This window comes from Nymphalis io, chromosome 19 (assembly GCF_905147045.1).
Source record: "Nymphalis io chromosome 19, ilAglIoxx1.1, whole genome shotgun sequence".
NCBI classification, from domain to species: domain Eukaryota; kingdom Metazoa; phylum Arthropoda; class Insecta; order Lepidoptera; family Nymphalidae; genus Nymphalis; species Nymphalis io.
The window spans coordinates 3,159,755-3,174,540 of NC_065906.1; the positions used below are offsets into that span (position 1 = coordinate 3,159,755).

The 14,786-nt window shown below is 41.6% G+C and overlaps 1 protein-coding gene across 3 annotated transcripts in view; it reads right to left on the minus strand.

Moving 5' to 3' along the window:
* Positions 1–50: 50 nt before the first annotated feature.
* The window catches only part of LOC126775755 (myosin-I heavy chain), an 87,023-nt gene continuing 72,287 nt past the window's right edge, over positions 51–14,786 (minus strand). For all 3 annotated transcript variants that reach the window (XM_050497835.1, XM_050497836.1, XM_050497837.1), the window contains exons 12-39: positions 14,303–14,563; positions 13,950–14,083; positions 13,624–13,830; positions 13,031–13,172; positions 12,665–12,897; positions 12,262–12,496; positions 11,793–12,165; positions 11,528–11,693; positions 11,077–11,233; positions 10,682–10,838; positions 10,285–10,439; positions 9,812–9,940; positions 9,391–9,669; positions 9,066–9,301; positions 8,698–8,836; positions 8,301–8,477; positions 7,493–7,640; positions 7,070–7,241; positions 6,595–6,831; positions 6,194–6,362; positions 5,741–5,926; positions 5,167–5,352; positions 4,719–4,926; positions 3,886–4,018; positions 3,489–3,624; positions 3,113–3,355; positions 2,819–3,022; positions 51–2,697 (exon numbers count right to left, since the gene is read on the minus strand). In XM_050497835.1, coding sequence (XP_050353792.1) covers positions 2,596–2,697; positions 2,819–3,022; positions 3,113–3,355; positions 3,489–3,624; positions 3,886–4,018; positions 4,719–4,926; positions 5,167–5,352; positions 5,741–5,926; positions 6,194–6,362; positions 6,595–6,831; positions 7,070–7,241; positions 7,493–7,640; positions 8,301–8,477; positions 8,698–8,836; positions 9,066–9,301; positions 9,391–9,669; positions 9,812–9,940; positions 10,285–10,439; positions 10,682–10,838; positions 11,077–11,233; positions 11,528–11,693; positions 11,793–12,165; positions 12,262–12,496; positions 12,665–12,897; positions 13,031–13,172; positions 13,624–13,830; positions 13,950–14,083; positions 14,303–14,563 — 5,304 coding nt within the window. In that variant the 3' untranslated portion in view covers positions 51–2,595. The remainder of the gene's footprint in view (positions 2,698–2,818; positions 3,023–3,112; positions 3,356–3,488; positions 3,625–3,885; positions 4,019–4,718; positions 4,927–5,166; positions 5,353–5,740; positions 5,927–6,193; positions 6,363–6,594; positions 6,832–7,069; positions 7,242–7,492; positions 7,641–8,300; positions 8,478–8,697; positions 8,837–9,065; positions 9,302–9,390; positions 9,670–9,811; positions 9,941–10,284; positions 10,440–10,681; positions 10,839–11,076; positions 11,234–11,527; positions 11,694–11,792; positions 12,166–12,261; positions 12,497–12,664; positions 12,898–13,030; positions 13,173–13,623; positions 13,831–13,949; positions 14,084–14,302; positions 14,564–14,786) is intronic.

Sequence of the window (14,786 nt, forward strand, 5' to 3'; positions counted from 1 at the left end):
AATCCATCAAAAAAGGACAAAATATTTGGACATTTCAGTCTATTTGGGCAGTATGTGTGTGACCTTTGACCGTGTATTATTTTTGTATAAATGTGATTACAATAACAATACGACCTTATGTCTATAATAATGCAAACTTATTGATACTCTTACAATAAAGTGCAGTACCAAAATTAATATCCATTATCACATTAAATCTATTAAAAAGAATACAATAATAAGAAATTGGAAATAATTTATGGTCTTATGAAGATATTAAAAGGTAAAGCCCCCATTGTTATTAGCGAACCTGTCTGGATATTAAAGTCAAGAACATCTATGGTTGTTATTTTAAATATAATTAAAATATTTCATTAGTGAATGCCAAAGGTAATTAATGTATGTAATAAATCTTTACTCCAAATAAATTTCTAATAACAACACTATTATCACTAATGAAGAGGTTTTTCTATTTTTTTTTTCATCTAAAATACTGTGTTATCATGCGCCTCGGGTATTAATATTCAATGTAGGATGCGCCTGATTAGTTTATACATCATGGGGAAATATATTGTTTTAGGTTGGGCCATCAACTTTAGAGTACCAAATCATTTACAAATAAAAAATATTTTGAATTCGTTAAAAAAATAATTACACGAATATTCATAAAATATCTAAAATCAATGTCAAATTATTTATTGAAATAAATTATCCAAAGGGACAATTCAGCGTCTTTGGTTTGTCAATTATATACAAAATCGTCAAAAGTTTTCATTCAAGTAATAAATAAAAAAATACCTACTCAAATATTGCTCACGCTTACGAAATATGGCAACTAAATAAATAATACTCAATATGAGATCAGAAACTAAGCAATGAATAATGATTAATTATTTATTTATCTAAGCACCGAATAGGCCTAAAATTTTATGTTATCTATGCTCACATAGAATTAATATTAGTCTAGCATAACTTTCAAGCATAAAATGCTTTACTACAGTATAATCTACATAATCATCGTATATAATTTCATTATAAAATATTGAGACATAACATTGTGCAATATAACGTAATAATATGCAGATAGAAGATATATTTGAAACATTCAGTTACTTTTTTTAGTTACAATAATTTGCACAATTGGCTCACTGATTACACGCGCGCAAGAACGTTTGCCGACTATCTGGAGAATAAAAAAAAAAGAATTGAATCAATACAGTCGAATAGTTACATAATATAAATAATGTAAATAATATTAAAAAAATACAAATACGTAACATTACGTAATAAATTAGTTTTTATTTTGATTGAGCATATTGAAATGATTGATTTTTTTTTTAATTCGCTTGTGTTCAGACTCGATTGTCGGCGACGTCTTACCGCTCTCACAAGGCACAAAACAAGACTACAGGATAAACATACAATACTGGAAACAGTCTAAAACAAGTATATACTCTGCTAAGTACTCAACAGTACAGGAAGATTCGAAGCGAAGGAAATTTTATAACAGATTAGGAATTTTTAAGGCTGATATGAATCTTAAGGTTATTAGGATATAGGTAATTTTACTATAAGAATCAACTAACATTATATAGTGTGTATCTATGGGAGGATCTAGTATTAAGTGGGTCGGCTTAGCGCTAATTGACTTTGACGACATTTTAGTCACTACAGTTCGAATTTTAAACATAGGTGACAAAATGTCGTCTAAAGTGGACTCCTTAATAGTTAACCATCGAATACGAGGGGAATTATGATCGAATTATCATCACTATCTACCATTGGAAACATCTTAACAATTTTAACACTTTATAACACTAAACTGATGAAATCTCAACACCAATTACTGTATCGATTTATAATTAAGAAGGCCTATCAACTCTTTGTGATAATGATATATGAATTCTATAAAGAAATATCAATTCGTCATAATATGATGATGATTTATCTTTCATAGAAAATCATTATCACAAAGAGGATAGACCGTTTGCCTTATGGATTGGAATATCCTAACTATGGAATAAAACTGTTGAGCTAGATTTTGTAACTTTACCAAAATATTTTATTGTTTGTTTGCTTGTTTGCTTCCCCGTCCTCTGGCAACTGTAAATCGTCCATCCTTACACTCCTGACCAAACGACAATTGTATCCGTGTACTGCTTGTGCTCCGAAGTAAATGTAGACTGATTTTACTTGTAAGTTTAGATTCCGCTAGCTAATCGAAATATTTGAACTCATTTCCATATAATATTTATATAGAAGCATATTATACTTTATATATTACATATTATGTATATAATAAATATATATATTCATCATATCAACATTTACTTCTATATGCAACCCTATCATACCGAACGCGACTGTAAAATCGAGCGACACTGAAGTTTTAAGGTACATTTGTTTTTTCGTACGTCAGTTGTAATTCATTTAGTTTTGATCGCACATACAATATCGTCTACGTCTCCGTCATTCGCGCCATCGCTCGGTTTCCCAGTCCGCACTCCATTCTTGTAGCTCGCCCGCCGATGTTACGCCCGCAGGTGTGCCGGCACTAGTGCGCGTGGTGCGCGTCTAGTGCGAGACGTGGAAGCACTGGCACTAGGCGGGCGGGTGTCAGGAGGCGGCGGGGCGCGCGGCGGGCTGCGGCACCGCCGGGCACACGGGCCCGCGCACCGCCTCGATGTAGTCCTTGATCAGAGTCGCGATCTGGTACGCCTGCGCACGTCCAATTATAACATTACTATAGAATATTCCACGCTATCACACAGTCATATTAAAAAAAAGCCAAATAGTGTACTCACTTAGCTATTTTGTAAACGTGAAACGGTAAAGTTACCTGGTCGGTAGAGAGTACGAGTTTAGCGTGCTTCCGGTCGGCACGCGTGACGAGCAGCAGCGCACGCGGTGCCGGGGAGACGGCCAGCAGCTGGTCGTGGTCGTGCGACACGAGCGCAGCGCGAGCGCCACGCCGCAGCAGCGTCAGCCCGCGCGCGTCCACCGCCAGCCACAGCGCACGCGGCCAGTTCGACGTGAACGATTGCTGTTTTGGGCAACAAAAATATCACTGCACTGGTCACATATAAAGCGATAACTGATGTTGGTCACATAGAGACGTGCGCCCCTCGCGTACCATAACGTCGAAGATCGTGGCTCTGGTGAGCGGCCAGGAGGAGGCGAGCGTGAGCGCGCGCTGCATGGCGGCGTGCGGCTCCGTGCCACGCAGGGCCAGGTGGTGCAGGCGCACTGCGGGCGCCGGCAGCGCGGGCGTGGCCAGCCGCGCCGGCAGCACTGCGCCCGCCGCCGCCGAGCACTCCTCGCCGCCGCCCAGACAGTCGCCCTTCACTACCTGCGCGTGCAGCGCCGCCAGCATCACCTAGTGGAAGAGTTAGTCGTTCTTTAATGTGTCCTATTGATTGCATCATCGACATATGATATGGACATCTGTGATGATAGAAGTGATCGAGAGCCAGATTTATTCATATCTTTATAAAAAAAGTGCGACTCACAGCTTCGTCCGTCTCGATGGGCAGTCGGTCGTGTCTCACGGCGTGCAGCACCTGGTAGTACAGCAGCTCCATCTCCGCCACGCACGCCGTGTGCAGCGGACGCTCGCCGAGGAATAGACGCTTTTTAAACACCAACCTGAGTGTGTTTAAATAATGTTGACAACATGTTGCAAATTAAGCATAAGACGTACGATTTAAAAATATATAATTATTTTAACAACTAAAATATCAGATTATAATGCTTACGTCATGCGCAGGTCCTTCAAAATTGTTACTGAAGTTGTAAACTTTGACCATAGGTCATAGACAGAGGATTTTTAAAAATAATAAGATGAAGCATAGTTCGGGAAGTAGCGTTTATTGCGGTCATACGAGGGTACGGAGCAGTATGTGTAACCTGCAGGCGGCGGCGGTGGCGCCCGCCTTCTCCCAGCGCGCCAGCACGTCGCCCACGCGCTCGGCGCCGCCCAGTGCGCGCTCGCCCGCGCCCGCCGGGCTCGAGTTGGCGCACACCTCGTACAGCGCGTAGCCTGCAACGGTCACGTTTAAATAGCGTAGCCACTCAGTCGACTATATAAATGTAACCCAAAAGTTTTGGCTACCGATTTTAATATTTTTTACATATTATGTTATTTATTAAAGAGCCGAGATGGCCCAGTGGTAAGAACGCGTGAATCTTAACCGATGATCGTGGGTTCAAACCCGAGCAAGCACCACTGAATTTTCATGTGCTTAATTTGTGATTATAATTCATCTCGTGCTTTACGGTGAAGGAAAACATCGTGAGGAAATCTGCATGTGTCTAATTTCACTGAAATTCTGCCACATGTGTATTCCATCAACCCGCATTGGAGCAGCGTGGTGGAATAAGCTCCAAACCTTCTCCTCAAAAAGAGGAGAGGAGGCCTTTAGCCCAGCAGTGGGACATTCACAGGCTGTTACGGTATTAAAGATTAGGTCTGTAATTGTGATTTGGATATTTCAGTTCTGAAAGTTTGAAAGGGCGAAAACGACCCCATGGGCACTTATGGTTTACGAAAGATAAAACGAAAGAATAATAATAAATTTAAGCTTTCACACAAAAAGGAAATATTTCTAATTGATTTATAATTTTATATTGATATGTATTGTGTAATTTGTCACGAATTAATCAAAATAAGCGAATGTAGACAGAACAGAAGATAGAACTTATTAGAAAGCGGTTTAATAACATGGACAAGTGTCACTCACCGGTGGCGGCATCAGTGAGGCCGATTTTGTCGCGGAGCATGGCCACCAGGTGGTCGGCCGTGGCGGCCGGCCCGAACACCAGTCCATGCTGCTTGCCGTCCAGCAGCAACACGCGCACGTGCATAGGACGGCGAGCCGCCGCGCACAGCAGCTCCTCCTTGGAAGGCGCTGCCAGGCGACGTGGCACTTGTGCTATACTTAATGCCACCTGATGACGGACGAGAGTGACATTATCATATCAACTATAGTATATGTACATACTTGTAGGAAACTACTGTTACTGTCGGTGTGTTAGGGTCCGAAAAACGTACAATACATACAAACAACTAGACCACGATAAACAACAATATATACGAGAGGAGCTCTAACGCCGACTGTGCGCCACAGGCAAAAAAAAAATACAATTTGAATAAATATCTGTAGTAGAAGTAACGTAATGTGCGCTCACCTGCTCAGCGCGTCGCGCGAACTTGCCCTCCTCAGCGGCGTGCAGCGCTGCGGCGCGGTACCGCAGATGTGCCAGCAACAAGCGCCGCAGCGGCTTGGCGGGCGGCAGCGCCGCACCCACGGCCGCGCACAGCAGCGCCCAGTGCCGCGCCGATACGCGCGAATTGGGCTCCGGGTGTTCCGTCGTCTGGGGGGGGGGGGGAGGTCCGTTACTTTATAGTACACACACTATAAATTTATCTTATAGTCGTGGGTAGTGCAATACGTGGTAAATAACCACGCTTGGTAAGAATTTCACCCTTAAAGGTACGGCATTAAACATTCCCTACGTTATCAATGTCATTGTTTACATAGTCAGTCAGTGAATGAAAATGCACATATAATCTAAAATTATAATATAGATAAATATATAATTTCGAAATAAAGCGCGTGTCTGTACTATTAGGCACTTTTGTTCTGTGTGAATGCACTTGCTATTCTCATATGAGCTATGATTTGCATTTTGTTTCTTGTTACTGACTTCCCTATAATATACGAAACATTAATTCTTTAAAAACTAAAAAATCGCGACTGACCTGCTTGATCAGCTGCGCGTACAGCTCACAGAGCAGCGTGTCCTTCTGCAGACAGCGCTGCAGCAGCGCTTGCGCTAGCGCCACGCGGTCGTCGCTGTCGCTCTCGTGGCTGCTCACGCTGTTGTTGTTGGCGAGGTTCGTCGTGCTACCCTCGTTGCCGGTCAGCCCCGCGTGACTCATTATGTCCTAAGAAATTGTAAAAGTAAGCAATAAACACTTACAATAATGTATTATTTTTGTAAATATGAAACGTCTTAATGATTTTGTACACAATATTTAAACAAAGATAACAGGATTAAATATATATGGCCATCCCTTTCTCATCTATAAGGGTTAGAGTGAAAAGCGCAGAATACTCAAATAGATCATTAGTTTAGTAGGCGTTGAACAATTTTATAGACGTTTTCTTAATTTGAATAACATTGTATTTTATGTACAGAGAGATCCAATTACTTTGAATATCTGCATGGCAGCTACTTCCTCGGCCTCGTTGAGCTTAGTGAGGCTGTGCGGCAAGCTGCGGGCCCAGCACCAATACGCTGCCGGGAAGCCCTTGTAGCACTCGCCCTGCGTTTCTGCCGATATGTCCAACCGGACTCGTTCGAGGCGATGCTTGCTCAACCTGTTTAGAATATTAAAAATGAGACGGTAAGTTTAGAGCAGGGGTACATCGACTGTTTCAGCGATTTTTTTCTACGGGGAAACCGGTCAGAAAAATATTAGTAAAATACATATTTTTAAATCTCTTTATAATCGAACAGAATATCGTGTGCAAAACGAATACAGAGCGGATCTCAAAATTAAATTAAATTAGAAACTTGTATATACAAGTTTATATAAAACGTAGCCTGGACCTGCGCAGCGTGTTCCGGAGGAAGCCGCCGGCGGACAGGTCCTGCGGGCGGCGCAGCAGCGCGCTGTCGACGAGCGCGCGGCGCGCGGCGCGCAGCGCGGCGGCGAGGCGCGCGCGCTCGGCGGCGGGCGCGGCGCGGCGCGGCGCCTCCTCCGCCAGCCCGCCGCCCAGCAGCGGGCTGTACGCCGCCATCAGCCACGCCGCCTCCGCCTTCTGCGCGCACTCCAGCACTATGCACCTGTGCGGGCCGGGCGCGCCATTAGCACCGCTACACTTATATTCATGTTCGGGATCATCGACGTTTACGAATAGAGGCTATTTGCTATATATCGACGCGAGAGCTATCACTATACGGATTATATTTCTTAAACACCTACGATTATATACCTTACATGCTTGGAGATATGGCTCCGAGCACGACGAATACAGTAGTTACACATTACACGAGATACAGTAATACTGTACCCGAGACATACCTCAATCCGTCGTGCTGTCCGTGATGAGTCAAGCTGAGTGTTAGACCGTTGTCGACCGGGTCCATTAAAATTGCAGCGATGTTCGTGTACGGGTACTCGGCGAGCACGACCTTATCCGCAGGCCGCACTAGTACTACTCCTTCGGCTCCTACTCCGAGGAGAACGTTTGGACCTATAAAAGACATTCAATTTGTTAAAATATATTGAAAAAATTAATATTATGTAAGGAATATTTCACGTTTTTGCGTGTAAGTGGCACGCGCTTTCGTTTTTTTTTTTAAATTATATTTTAATTATTTCAAATACAACCTAAGACAAGAAATTATATTGATATAAGTATATATATAAATAAATAAAATGTTATTTATCTTAAAGCACTTTTTGAAAATATATAAGAATTAGTTTAAAGAAATGAAACCTTACCGTGAGCCCAATATCCCTTGTAGGTTACTGGGAATAGGGTAACTCCATACAATGGATACTGCATCACACAAGATAGATATAATGCCTTCGCAGTTAGTTCCGCTCTGCCGGCTCCATACTGGCGATGTGCTTGAGCGAGAATCGTCGCCTGCGCAGAGACAAAAGACATGTCACCTAACTATTAATTAGCGATTTAATTTATAGCATACTGTCGTTACGAACGTGATGTCTACATTTAAAGTTCAAGGTCAACAGGGTTTAGGTAAAAATGCATAATCTTTATATACTGGTGGTAGGCACAAGGGTCATAACATCTTAGTTCCCAAGGTTGGTGGCGCATTGACGATGTAAGCGATGGTTAACATTTCTTACAATGCCAATGTCTATGGGCGTTGGTGACCACTTACCATCAGATGGACCATATGCTCGTCCTACCTATACTATATAAAAAAAAAATTGATACATGAAGAAAAATTTTCAACCTAACTTACATGTTCAATATCTTGATCGAAAAAGTTAGATGTTATTACACGTGTGACATCTAAAATAGACCTTATTTTCTAAACACCGTAAAGTCGAATATCGTTTGTTCTGTTGAGTTGTTTAGTTTATTTATTTCGAACTCCAAGATGGTCATTGCTGTTTATTGTTATGTTTCTGCATATATAAATTATGTTCTCTATTTGAAATAATGTTTCTTACGAATACTTTTGAAACATAAATTCGAAAAATGTATTTATATAATGAAGCAATCGTAAAATTTATGTGATTAACATTAGTTCAGTTAATATACATGAATGAGACTCACCCACTGGTGCGGTGGGCGCTGCTTGGCGATGCGCGGCGGCAGAAACTGGTCGGGGTGCGCGTAGTAGGCGCGCGTGTGCGGGGGCGGCGGGCTGGGCGGCGGCTCGCCTAGCGACACCTGCGCCTGCAACCCCGCCAGCTGCAGCGCCACCTTCTCGGATACCGGGAACTCGTCCATCTGGGCGAAGGTAGGAAAAATAATACAATTAATATTATACGGCATATAACATCCCAAAATTTAGATGGTTTTTTAGATGAATTGCGATAATGTGTTCCAATTTAATTCTAGTGCAATAAAAGAATAAAAAATTACATACAATCAGCTACTTTTGTGGGTTGAGATATTAATACGCAGGAATACTTTTGCTCTGCCAGGATAAATACAACAGCATTTTCACCTTAACAACGCTGTGCACGGCCTGTGCATAGAGCAGCGCCACCTCGACGGGATCGTGTGGTAGCTCGCGACCACCACGGAACAGCCGGCGCTTGAACACGAAGCGATTGTCCGCAGACCCGCCACCTGGACCTTGTTGCCTATTCAACGGATAATATGCTATTGATTGGTAGGTGAGATGTAGATAATATATTTAATTTGTATATTACCTTCTAACTTTTGAAAACAAATACATATCAACCACTTTTTATGTTTTGTTCATCCTTACAAACATTATGCAACAAGTGCATGGTCCAAATTTGAATGACTCAGCTTCTAGAAAAAATATAAGAAAATATGGATAAATTGAAAATTTTCACAATAACTTACATCTCCCAGGCCGCGATTACGTCGTAAAGATACTGCGTCGCTCGCACGTGTTCCTCTGTCCCCGCACGCTGCTGGTAGACGGCCCAGCCGGCCCTGGCCTGCGGGGCCAGACCCAGCTTGTCAGCGAGCCTGGCCGCGGCCGCAGCCGCCGTATCGGCGGGGTGCACGTCTATCGCTTTCGTCCGTCCGTCCAGGAAGAAGAAACGGCAGACGATCGTTCCGAGCCGACGCATGGCCTGAAGGAAAGCGACTCTCGTCAACCACACTACATTTCAAAAGTCTACGCTAATCATTTTTTGCGCAGAGGGAGGAGGTCCGTACTGACCGCGATTTCCACCGTGCTGGGCGGCAGCAGGCGCGGCGCGGCGCCCCGGCAGTTGTCGAGGCACCACTGCGCGCAGTGCGCGGCGCGCGCGCCGCCCGTGACGGACGCCACGGACGTGACGGAGCCGGCGGACGCGGGCGACGCGGCGGCGCGCGCGCGCACGCGCAGCCACGCGCAGTAGTAGCGCGCCAGCCCGCGGCTGGGCTGCCACGCCACCGCGCACAGGCACAGCACCAGCCACACGCGCTCCGCCCACTCCTCCACGGGACACTCCGTTATCTAGGCGGACAATTATAATTGCAGCGTCCACTTTAATTTACATTAAATATGATTATATTTGTAAAAACTGACTCAATCGTTTTCAAAAATATCAATAAAACGATAAAATAATTTATTATTCCTGTTATGTATTGTTCCTTACTTGTCGAACACATTGCACCAATATCTCGTCCCTCAGCTCCTCGCGCTCCAGTCCTTTGCCAATTATAGATTGGATAACCTGAGTCTCCTTCTCCGCGGTTAGTTCGCCTCTCATATAACGACATAAATCCTGTTGAAATAAACTGAGATTTAGCTAAAATTCTGCAATAACTAAAGTATCCACTTTATATGAAGAAAATTTATAATAGTTTCTTTTATAAAGATATTAATTAATTTAATGAATTTCTGTAAAATTATCAAAACGTAATATTGTCCATTGTTGTCGTCATGAAGCAATTTGATTTAGTTTTAAAAAAAGATAAAGACTTAAAAAATATATTTAATAAATATTGTAATGTTAAACCATTGCACGCTGTTTTTTTGCTGCTGTGTTGCCATATAAATTGTGCATTTACGTATAATTATCATTGGCCGTTAATATTGTATTGTATATTTATGACGCTTTCAAATTACCCGGAATATGTTAACAGCCGCTGTAACGCTATCAGGGTCGTGCAGCTGTATGTGTGAGGTGGGAATGTTGTTTCCTTTGTGGTAAGTGATCATCTCTCCTTTAGTTAATAGCTCCATTGATTTACTTTTTCGCGTCAGTGTTGCCATAATTGTACCTAAAACAAAATTCAAATGTGACAAACTATAATTTAAAATATGTCTATTTATATATTTAATGATAATGCAAAAATAAAAATGTGTATATTTTTAATTTAAGCCCTTGATATTCGGGTAAGACTTAAAATCAACGTCCTTTGTCTTATTTAATAAATAGAGCAATATATAATTGAAGCTTTAGTTTACGTATATAAACAACAGTGCCATATATTATTCATATACTATAAGATAAAAGCCATACCTTCAGGTGACCTTGGATGATCGTTGAAGTATAGTTTAGCGAACTCGGTGAGGTCGGTGGCCGAGTCTGATGGCGCTTCAGTGTTGGTGGGCGGCGCCTCGAGCTGGTGCAGTCGACGCTCTACTCGCTCTTTGCGGCGCGCATTGCGTTCTGTATTCTATGGGTATAGACATAAGGTCATTTTTGGTAGAATTGTAATAAAACGTACATTGGAGGTCACTGTGGCAGTTTATGATGCGTTCATTTTTATTTTCCATAATTAGGATTAATAATAACAAGTATTTGTTGCATTAAAATACTGAAAATACAAAGTTTAAATAATATTAATCGTTGCATTTTAAAATATTTTGGAAACGGAAATTAAGAATTATTAAGTATTTTGTTAAAGTTCTCACATTACAATCTCCATTTAGTGTAGGCGGTGGGCTCATACAAGAGTCTGAAAGCAGGGTGGGTGAAGAGATGTCGTTCATTTCTGGTGATGTCACGTTACTAGGGAGTGGTGGCAGAGGTACGTCAGGCTCCATATCTGATTCTTTGGTAGGTATAAATCTAGAGTAATGAATAAACAGATAAATTAAAATTTATTTATTTAATGAAATTCATAAAAATTGATAAGCTGAAGTTTAAAAATGTTTGGCTCTAGCTGACGTAAGTATGAATTATATAAACATTTAGAACGTGTAAACTATTTATTACGTTTTATTGTATATTTTAATATCAAAATTATTTAATAATATAAGTGTAAATGCCATACCATAAAATCATATTTTATATTTTTTGCGATATTTTATATGTTGTTATGCGATGATCGAATATTTAATCATTATTTTTTTAACAACATACCCATTACTTTCTGGTGGGTTAGCAGGTGGTGGCGGTGGGGATGTCAGCGGTGGCGGTTCGGTGTTCGGACGCGGTATCACGGCTTCGTATATCGGTTCCTTATCCTTAATAACAGCTACTTTTCCGTTTGGTATTATACCATTTGTCAGCTCTGGTGGAGTTGTGTCTGAAGAGAGAATAGTTATTTATTATTTTTATTCTGTTAACCAGGTAGGATCACCAACATTAAATTTGTCAATTGCTATAGAAATAAACTACACAATACCTTTGCCTGAAGGCGGTGGTGGTGGAGGCCCAGCCGGTTCAGGTAGCGAACAAGCCGGTGGTGATGGGAACACAGGTGAATCATCCACCGAGGGGTCCAAGGCAGGTGGCGGTGGCATTATGAGCGATGAAGACATAGGATCGCTCATGCCATTGGTCAACGATGAACTCATGTCAAACGGTGATATACCATTGGACATTCCGTTTGTCAGGGATGAGCTCATATTCGATGCCGGTTGGTTAATAGATTGTAAGGCCAGAGTGCTCGGAGGAGGAGGAGGGATGGCGTCGGACGGCGCTCCGTCCGGCTTCCGCTGTGCCTCGGTGTGGGCTATGGTTAACTCGTCTACTTGTTCAGCGAGCACGTTCTCCAACTTTAAATAATAAATACAAATTGTGTTACTTAGCACATTGTTTTTATTATTAACTAATTGAATTTTATTTGTATCTGAGGAAGGAATTTTCCTGACCTCCTGATGCAGATCATCCGCCAGACGCTCCATTGAGTCTCCTATCTCTGCAATGGTTGGCTGGTGCGCGGACTGGCCGTCGGGGGCGCCTCGCTGGGCGGGAACGTCCGCCAGGAAATCGAACAGGTTGTCGAGGTTGACGGAGTCAGCTCGCGCGCCGGCGCAAGATATGCCGCGGAGCTGATCCGCCATACTTTCTAGTTCAGCCCGCTCCTGTTCCGCTTTTTCTGCGAGACTATTAATAAAAATACAAGTTTTTATTAATAGTCTCGCAGAAAAATTAAATTGTAAAATATAGGTTACCAGCGACAGAGATTAATCCTATTAATTGGTTTATGTCATTTACAAATTAATTGAATTAGTTTATTTCCATCGTCCCATAATATTGATTAAATCTGATTACCTATTACGTTCCTCTCTCAGTTTGATCTCCTGGTTGACCCTCTTCATTTCCCTCAAGGCGGCCGCGACCTCTCTAGCGAAGGCGCCGCGAAGGTGTCGCTGCAAGGTGAGCGCCGATCTGCGCAGGCGCAGGAAAGCGGCTCGCTCGAACCAGCCGCGCCACGCCGCTTGCAGCACGATGGCTGCACGTCTCCATTGTAAGTATTGACGACGTTTAACCGAACCTTTGTACCACTGAAAATATATAACAAAATTATTATTATTATTTTTATTATCGTATTTACAAAAAATCTCTCAATTTGCATTCGCATTGTTTTGGAATTAAAGTCTATCGTGTTATGGTATTAAATAATATAATAAAGTTTACCTTCTGTATTAGCAATGCTGATGATTGCAATAACGCTGTCCTCTTAGCCTCCAGCGGACCGTGCACAGAGCTTCTCATAAATATCTTCGTATGACCAATTTGCCAATCGTCGGTCGGTGCGTGGACAAGACACATTATGGTCCTGCAAGAAAAAAGTAATATTTCCTATTTCGTAAATAGTAAAATTTCAATTAACACTAACAAAAAAAACTTGTAAATTATTATTGTAAACTGTACAGCAATCAATCGAGCAAATGTTCAAATCTATACATATAAATATATAAATATATAGACATATTGTATAGAGTTACAAGAATATACAGACGATCAAAAAGCGTGAAGTTCGTATTCGTTCCTTCCCATGTTATGACCTAACAAATAATTTGTCAACAATAAATAAGATTAACTAACTAGTTTCAGCCGGTTCTCTTGAATATACATTCCAAACCGGTGTTAGTTTTAAATTAAATTTAATCATATATACTTTATTAATAAAATGAAAATGACTATTAATAATAACCTACTTGGATAAAGAATAATTTGTATAGAATTAAAAAAAAAAAATTGCTCATAAGATTGCATGTCGAACTCACGCTATATCCGGATCGGTCGGCCTGGGATGAGGCAGCAAACACCGGTAGCGCGCTTTGAACATCGGCGCAGGCAAGTGTACGGGGAAACCGTCTCGTCTGATGCGCACGATTTCGTTCATACCGAGGTACCGTAGCTGTTCTAATACGAGCTGATCGTTGTACTTGCCCGCCACTTTGTTTTCATTCGGTTTAATGCAACGGACATACCTGCCATAAAGGAACCGGTTAAAACCAGTTTATAATCACTTTTATCGAATAAATAAATATGAAAAATTATTTTGTGTGTAATATTTTTATTATTTATAAATTAGTAATAAAGAACGAACCAGACGTCAGTAACTTGAAGCATATCTACAAGCGACTGAAGTTGCGCTCGGAATGTATCGACGACAGTCGGGCGGCCTTTCGAGGTGCCTCTCTGCGTCGTGCTTGTTGAACCGGGACTTGACAAGGATATATCCTAGGAGACAAAGAGTTTAATTTATTAAGTCATATCGAACCACCATAAAACACACTGAAATCATCTTGTGGAAACTTGCATATGATGAAATTTTGTCACATATGTATTCAAACACGCATTAGTGCGTGTTAACCCCAAACGTTCTCAAGAACAGACGAGGCCTTTATTATTTAATTTGTGTCGTTATAATATCGTATAGCAATTATGGTATATTCTCACGTGTCCAGGCGGTCCCAAATCTTGCACGTAATCCGCCAATTCCCGAACAAAAGGATTAGCGGATCTGCTCAGGTGGTCTATGAACGCATCCTGCTGGGTGTCCCTATTCTTGTCGACGAAGCCGTGCACGCTGTAGCTGACGGTACCGGCGTAGTGTTGCACACCAAACTCCTCCTCCCACTTTCGTCTCGAGCCCTTGACAAAGCTCTGGTGTTCACCGAACTCGCCTTGTATATTTGTTAGATAAGCTCCGTCAGATCCCTGTAAATATTTAAAATGATAATCCATGAATATACTACACGCGATAGAAGCGACAGATATGAGAGGTAGAGACGTTTTAGTCAATTATTACTCATAGAAACGAGTTACTCATATTCTACCTTGAAAAATATTTGACAGTAAATAATATTATAACTTGTCTGACCATTTCTTTTTTTATATTGAAAACTATAAACAATTATAGGTCTTATCAGGTTTGGGTTAT